Source organism: Leptopilina boulardi, unplaced genomic scaffold, assembly GCF_019393585.1.
Source record: "Leptopilina boulardi isolate dan_hultmark-lab unplaced genomic scaffold, ZJU_Lbou_2.1 LbouV2_193, whole genome shotgun sequence".
Taxonomy (NCBI): domain Eukaryota; kingdom Metazoa; phylum Arthropoda; class Insecta; order Hymenoptera; family Figitidae; genus Leptopilina; species Leptopilina boulardi.
In genome coordinates this window covers 1,994,532-2,002,214 of record NW_026137744.1, presented here as the reverse complement: position 1 = coordinate 2,002,214, position 7,683 = coordinate 1,994,532, and the positions used below count along the sequence as shown (strand labels likewise).

At 27.3% G+C, this 7,683-nt stretch overlaps 3 protein-coding genes across 3 annotated transcripts; 2 read left to right on the top strand and 1 right to left on the bottom strand.

The window, feature by feature from the left end:
- Nucleotides 1-19: 19 nt before the first annotated feature.
- Nucleotides 20-1,767, top strand: LOC127277967 (probable 39S ribosomal protein L49, mitochondrial). Its single transcript, XM_051299435.1, has 3 exons — nucleotides 20-314; nucleotides 966-1,152; nucleotides 1,409-1,767. Exons 1-3 carry the CDS (start codon nucleotides 213-215, stop codon nucleotides 1,690-1,692), a joined length of 573 nt encoding a protein of 190 aa, XP_051155392.1. The 5' UTR covers nucleotides 20-212; the 3' UTR covers nucleotides 1,693-1,767.
- Nucleotides 1,768-2,037: 270 nt separating this feature from the next.
- LOC127277965 (elongation factor 1-gamma) lies at nucleotides 2,038-5,610 on the bottom strand. The gene is made up of 8 exons (XM_051299433.1): nucleotides 5,443-5,610; nucleotides 5,165-5,314; nucleotides 4,409-4,472; nucleotides 4,190-4,332; nucleotides 3,577-3,879; nucleotides 3,199-3,486; nucleotides 2,926-3,078; nucleotides 2,038-2,833 (listed from the first exon to the last, which is right to left on the bottom strand). The coding sequence occupies exons 1-8, from the start codon at nucleotides 5,452-5,454 to the stop codon at nucleotides 2,678-2,680; spliced, it is 1,269 nt and encodes a 422-aa protein (XP_051155390.1). The 5' UTR covers nucleotides 5,455-5,610; the 3' UTR covers nucleotides 2,038-2,677.
- A 454-nt stretch (nucleotides 5,611-6,064) lies between these two features.
- Nucleotides 6,065-7,538, top strand: LOC127277966 (26S proteasome non-ATPase regulatory subunit 8). Its single transcript, XM_051299434.1, has 3 exons — nucleotides 6,065-6,228; nucleotides 6,512-6,584; nucleotides 6,808-7,538. The coding sequence occupies exons 1-3, from the start codon at nucleotides 6,082-6,084 to the stop codon at nucleotides 7,425-7,427; spliced, it is 840 nt and encodes a 279-aa protein (XP_051155391.1). The 5' UTR covers nucleotides 6,065-6,081; the 3' UTR covers nucleotides 7,428-7,538.
- Nucleotides 7,539-7,683: the final 145 nt, after the last annotated feature.

Here is a 7,683-nt window from a genome sequence, read left to right as displayed (position 1 = left end):
CTTATTCTATACAAAAAAATTTCCCAATATATTGTCGTAATGCTTGGCGATTTTCTGAAAAAGTTTATTGTACACGTTCCTGAATAACTGAAGGGAACACAAGGTCGCGGGAAAATTGTTGTTACACACGAGGAAAACTCTCCCAGAGCGAGAAAGAAGACGCGCCCGTGCGCACCAATGGCTGACACCGACCCTTATTTACCGAAGTCAAAATGGCCTCCCTTCGAATTTTAACACGCTCGAAGCTTTCCTCAATTCTTTATGCCTGTTGTAAAACTGAATCACAAAGGATAGTTTCACCAGTCATCCTCGAGGTAGTCTTTACTTTTTCTTAACATTTCACTCTCTATAATTTCATTAGAAAATTTGTTCTATTATTTTTTTTTTCTCAGTTTCGAAAGTGAAGGGCCTGACGAACTGACCCTTATTACTTTATTACCAATGATTTCACAAAATGTCACAATTTTACATTATTCATGTGAACAAAGTGGTAGAATGTTAAGGATATTTCTATTATTTTTGCGCACTTAAAAAAATCCCCTTGAAAATGACAATATAACCCTAAAGCACTTGATTGACACTTGAGAAAATACGTCCACGAGGTAGAATAACAATTATGTAGACATAGTATTTGTGAAATTAGTTTTGAAAAAAAAATTATCCATTGTAGTATATATTTTTTTAATGCTTTTTGAAAAAAAAAAAATTGCAAGCTTTCAGGCAAACATAACCTATACATCTGATCAATGTGTGCTTGATAATTGTTGTTTTGATTTTTTTTATCTTTTAATAATTAAATTTTTTCTGACAATGTAATTTATTTTGAATAATAATTATATCATTTTTTTCATTAAGTTCTAAAATAATTAGATATTATTAAGTTATTTCTGTTGTAAATATTTATTTTATGTAAAAAAAAAAAAAAAAAATTTCAAATAAATTTCTATTTTTGTATAATTTTTCAGACTCAAAAAAGATGGAGCTATTATTTAACAGAAGAAAGATACAAGGACCCTTCAAAATACACGAAATTTGAAATTACATCTGATCCAAATGAATGGAAATATGTTGAACGATTACTTCCTTATAAAGTTGTTCCAGTACCTCCAAATAATATTGACGTTACAGCAAGTGGTTGGAAACCACAAAATGGTACATTCTTTTTTACCTTTGAAAATACAGAATAATAAAATAAAAAAAATAATTCAATTAATTTACAATTAATTTGAAAGTAAATGAATAAATTTCAATATTTGTTAAGAAATATTTTTTTTTCAAAACATTCGATAATCATTAGTTAGATAGCAAATAAACATTTTACTTTAATGCATTTAGTAAACAAATGTATTTGATTTCAAGAAACTGAATTTAAACAAAAGAATTAATTTATTCTTTAACGATTTTTTAGCACCAGACACGAATTTGCCCTATTTTGTACCTCGCACAAAGAACTATATGCATCCAGTTTACATGGTAATGTCAAAAAGAGGAATGAAAAAACTGACGTATGTACGTAAAATTCAAGGAGATATTTGGCAGCTTGAATCAGAATTAAAAGAATACCTTCAGAAACGAAAAGTATCCTTAGTAAATGTTGTTTCATCGCGAATCAATGAACTAGCTGGTGTTATTATCTTTCGAGGTGATTACGTTTCACAAGTAAACAGATGGTTGGAAGAAAAGGGATTTTAATTTTTCCACAATATTAAATTTTTGTATATTGAAATATTTGTAATTACTTTCCAATTATATCTTTATATTGATAAATTTGTCTATTATTATTATTATTACTGACCTTACTTAAATTTAACTAATCAATATTTATTTTGATGTACTTTATTTACTTTTAAAAATTTATTACCTAATTTATAGATTTTTGTTTTAACATTTATTTTTAAATTATATATGAATTTTTTTTTAACTATTCATTTGACTTAATAAAAAAAAATATATATATATAAATATTATACGCAACAAAAATTGAGATTTTATTATAAAAATTAATATATGGATATAAAAAAATGCAATAATGCAATATAGAGTAAATGCCATTCAGACTTTTCGATATTTAATTTTTTTTTTTTTCTCACTACTGACATACAAAAATCGCAGATCGATAAAATCAACGTAATATTGTGTCTCACTCGACAAAACGTCCAAATCTCAATAGAACAAAAATTGTAGTTTTCAACAATAAATAACACATTGCACAGTAATAATTGTCTGTTTCTAAGAAATGATCTGTTTTTTTGACTTGATCAGTCTAACAAAATGAACGAACTGTGATATATGAAAAGGAACAAAAAAAAAAAAAAGAGAAAAAAAAGATAATCATAATTAAAGAAGACGTTCTATATTATAGTTATAAATGATACGAGGACATTAGTACTTCGAGCTTAAGTTTTACGCATGACTTCGACAAACTCGTAGCAAAATAGAGAATTCAACATGTATAGAGTTGGACATTTAATGAGGAATAAAATGTTTGTGTGTGTGTGTCTGTCTGTCTGTATGTTGGAAGATCCGTAAGATGGACATTATGTTTTCGAAATTTGTGTTTTTACAGTATTAAGAGTTGAATTTTTCTTTCTATATTCTTTTTCAACAAAATACGGATCTTATTTTTATGAAAAGTCTAAAATTAGACAGCTGTTTTTTTTTTCTTTTTTTTGTTTTTTTATTTGAAAACCTTTCCTTGATTAAATTTACGTCCTTGTTTGTCAGTGCCTGACCAGCTCAAATATTGTTTTACCAAATCCTTCGTTTCTTTCGCGGAAGGATCCAATTTTCTCCAGCTGTATGATTCATAATCAATTTGCCAGTCTGGACACAGCTGTAAAATAGAAATTTAATTATTAAAAAACTGAACGAATATTTTTTTTTTTTATTTCAACGAAATTTGAAATTTATAAAATAGAAATTTACCGAAAAAGCAAGATCCTGACCACGCCAAACCCAAATTCCACTGATAGTACTGTCATTGTCAGTACCAAACAGGCATGCGCTAGCAAAAGCAGCCTTTCTCATTTTATCCAAACGTTGATACATTCCACTAATAAGGTTACAGGACATAAACACCTGAAAATTGACAATTATTATTATTATTGTGTTACAGAAAATAGTAAATAGAAATTAAAAACAAAATATCTAAAATTTTAATACTAAAACAGATTTTTCAAAAACCAAAAAAATATATACCTTCGTCAATTCATCGTTGTATTTGTATTCACCGAACCAGATACTATAATTTGCGGGATCGAATTTCTCCCAGAAATAAGGAATAGATTTTGCTTCATCCTCATTGGAATAGAAACGTTTAAAATCTTCCATGTCAAAAGTACCTTTCGGCATGGCGTCAAATGGATTAGAACTCTTGGGTTCAGCTGCCAATACAGCATCAGCAGCGTCAAGTTCTTCAGCTGGTTCACTCTCCTTCTTGGGTTTTGGTTCCTTGGGCTCCTTCTCTTTCTTTTCTTTTTTGCCAGTCTAAGAATCATATTTTTACAAATTAACAATATTGTCTTTAAAATAGATTTACAAATAATTCAACATATTTTCAAAAAAATCTATACTAACCTTTCCTTGACTTTCGGCGAATTTCTTGGGGTCATATTCCAAAGCTTTATCAGCCAATTTAAAGGCACCAATTACGGCAATGGATTCTGGTTGATAAATAACAGTTTGGAACCAACGATTAACATTCTGATAAGGCTTGCGTTGACTTGGCTCTAAAACGTATTGATAAAGATTCAAGAGAGTCATTGCTACACTAATGTCAGCCAATGTCAAACGTTCTCCAACCAAATATGTGCGCGTAAGCAAATGTGTATTCAAAGCCGTCAATGCTTTTTTCACATCTTCTTTTGCATTATCCACTGCCTAAAAAAAGAAGAATAATTTGCATAAACATAAAATTAACAAAAATTCCAATAAATTTCAAAACAAAATTAAATTAAACAATAATTATTTATACGCAAGCATTAAATAATATCCATAAGAAAAAATTAAGATATTTATTAAGAATGCGTGCCTCAATTATTTTTTCTCCGTTCGTTACGAACGATGAAACGTAATTTTCCATAGTTCGCCTTTGGAGGAGATTTAGTAATACATGTACATAAAAAAAAATTATGAAATTTTCTGTTAAAAATTCCAAGTAAATGCTTAATTAACAAAAAATTAAATATACCTGCTTGTTGTACTGCATAATTCCTAACAAAGGAAATACCCACGCGCAACTGGCTGGCAAAATTTCAGAATCAGCGAATCCAAACCATTGTATAACCTCGGCTCGTTCAAGATCCGTCTTACCTCTAAGTTGCTCGTTTGCAACTGTTACATAAAAAAAAAAAAATTTATGTCAAAATTTTAATAAGAAAATAAATTTTTAAAAAGTATAATAACTTACCGTAGAATGCAATAGCATTACTTTCAGTAAGACACTTTCCATCATTGGTCTCGAAAGCTGGCACCTAAACAAATTCAATTTTATCTTAATTTGACAAAATCACTCGATAGATATTATCTTTACTAAATAATTTATTAAACTTTTTATAAGTTTGTTTATTGATATTTTATTTATGTATTTTTATTACTCGATACGTAACAAAATGTAAAATTGAAAATATTTACTAATAACTTTAATAATCATCCATTTAAATTTTAAACTCCCCCAGACAGTAAATATAAAATGTTAAAGAACATAATAGCCTCGAAATCTATAAATAAATACATGCAGACACATATAATCGATAGATATATAATTATTAAAAATTTCAATTATTATATCCTATAACGGTCAAAATTCAAAGGATCGTTTTAAATAATATGTACATTAACCGTCATATTTTTGAGTAATTTAAAAAAAAAATCTTACTTTGCATATATAGCACGAATCTGACGTAAGTATGCCATGAAATTGAGTGCAATTTTATCGCGAAACTAAACAATCTTTATGAATAAAATTCTATTCAATGAAATAATATCAACTAAATAATGTGAAATTAAAACAATAAATATTTAGAAACTTTTAAACAGTAACATATGTAATGTGTCAATTATTTGAAAAATTACAACTTTATGAAAAACTTTATAAAGAAAAAATAAAGTTAAAAATAATATATTAGAAAAAAGAATAGAATAAATAATAATTTAAAAAAATCACCTTGCCAAGGGGGAATTTTTTCAAAAAATCCTTGGATTTGTTAGTCACACCAAATTCAAAATTATCAGCGATCTTGACCTGGGCCCCAGAGTATTGGGCAGCAATCAGGGCCTTGTAGGCACGGAAATTATCCGGGTATGTGTATAGAGTCTGAAAGAAATAGAAGTCATTTTGAATGTGCTATGGTTCAATTAGAATCACTCATCAGTCCTACATCGATAATGATGCATTTTGATGGCGATGTTAATGGATGAAAAAGTCGCGTGGACTACACTTACACCAGACGCCATTGCAACGTTTACACAGCAGTTTACAGGAAGAGGAAATTGAAGGCCGGTATGAGACTATGAGATCTACTTTGTTCTATGGTTTATTCTTTACTCAATCTGCTTTATCTACTCAAAACTTTCTTTTCCTTTACGACTGCTTAGAGTGACATCTGAATATTGAACGAAAAAGTTAAGTTAAGGAGAGATTTTTTAAAAATTTTGCTACTGTAATTCTTCATAAAAAAATTGCAAAACTAGAAAAATATTTATAATTTACATTATTTGTGATCGTGTATAACAAAATAATCAAACTAAATATATTATTTAAAATAATTAATTAATAATAAAAAAAAAATGAATAAAATAATATACAGCAGATGGCGCTGTCTACTTCTTCTAAAGCTTCAAAATATCTGATTGGTGGAAAAGATTTCAAAGCTGCCAAATTATTGAAAAAAAACAAATGAAATTCAATAGTGAATAATTTCAGATTAAAGAAAAAAATTATAAACAAAATTTTTAATCAGTTTGTTATATATTTATGAATAATTTAAAAATACAGTTAACGATAAGGGTTTTTTCTTTTTCAAGAAAATGAAGAAATTAAGAAAATTATCCTGTATTGGTAGCATTGGATCTAGTAGAAGAATGGGAAGTATACCAAAAAAAGAGACAGAAATATTAAACATGGCGGCATTAAAAGATGTAAGTTCTTTATATCAAAATTTAAAACAAGAATGGACGAAAACTCCGTGTAATTTAAAAAAATGCGGAGAATTACTTAATCAATTAAAGGTATGTCATTCTATATATAATGTTATTTTTCACTACAAATATTATTTTATGTCAAACTAACCTTACTTTTTAGACTGTCAAAATGAATTGTCATGTTCCATTAAAGGCATTTTCTTTCAGTAGACAATAATTTTTATATTTAGAATTTAAAAAATTGTGAATTTATTGTTTAAATTTTGATATAAAACAAATTGAAAATATTTTTTAATGTAAATTTCATTTTAAAAAATGATCGTCATTGTCTTACGAGGTTTAGGTATTTTATAAGATATTTTTGTTTCAGGTCGGATTAACTCATTTAACATTTCTACCTACTTCAAATAATAATGCGTCACAAAAAGAATTACTTATTGCACGTTAGTATTTTTTTTAAATTTATATTTCTAGGATTAAGTTTTATTTTTTTGTTACATTTAATTTTGTATACAAAACATTAATCATGAAAACATAAACAACTTATTATCTTCAAATTTGTTTAAGAAATCATTTTTAAAATTACAATTAAATTCAAAAAAAAAAAAAATAAATAAAAAATGAAGTTTTAAATATAATAATTAATTGAAGGAGTTTTTTTTACAGGTGACATTCTTGAAATTGGAGTACAATGGAGTATAGCAATGGAAGATATTCCATCGTTCGAGCGTTACATGGCTCAATTAAAATGTTATTATTTCGATTACAAATCAAGATTATCCGAATCTGCTTATAAATATCAATTGCTTGGTTTAAATCTCTTATTTTTATTGTCGCAAAATCGAGTAGCTGAATTTCACACAGAATTAGAACTTTTGCCCTCTGACCAAATTCAATCGAATGTCTATATTAGACATCCATTGAGTTTAGAGCAATGTTTAATGGAAGGTTCGTATAATAAAATTTTCTTAGCAAAAGGAAATGTACCGGCGACTTCATATAATTTTTTCATGGATATTCTTCTCAATACTGTACGTGATGAAATTGGAGCCTGTATGGAAAGTGCATATGATAAAATATCCGTGAAAGATGCATCGAGAATGTTAAATTTAAATGCAGAAAAAGATACAATGGCATTTGCGACTAAGAAAAATTGGAAATTATCGAAAGACGGACACTTTCATTTTAGTACTCCAAGTGAAAAGAAATCTGAGGAACCAATACCAAGTTCAGATTTGGCAACACTTGCAATAGATTATGCCAGGGAACTTGAAATGATTGTATAAAAAAAAAAAAAAAAAACTAATGCTTTTTTTACAGTAACACAATTTTCTGATTTCATCTGTTTTTATTTTCTGTAAGTTAAAAAAAATAAACATCTCATTTATGTAATCGTATTTCGATAATAATGACAAAAGTTAAATCTTTTTTTTCCTACCGTTTAACAACTTAATTTTCATAATTTATTACATATACTTATTTTAAGGACAAGATAATTATTGTTCATATGAAATTATTTAATTGCTATATAATTGTTTTAAT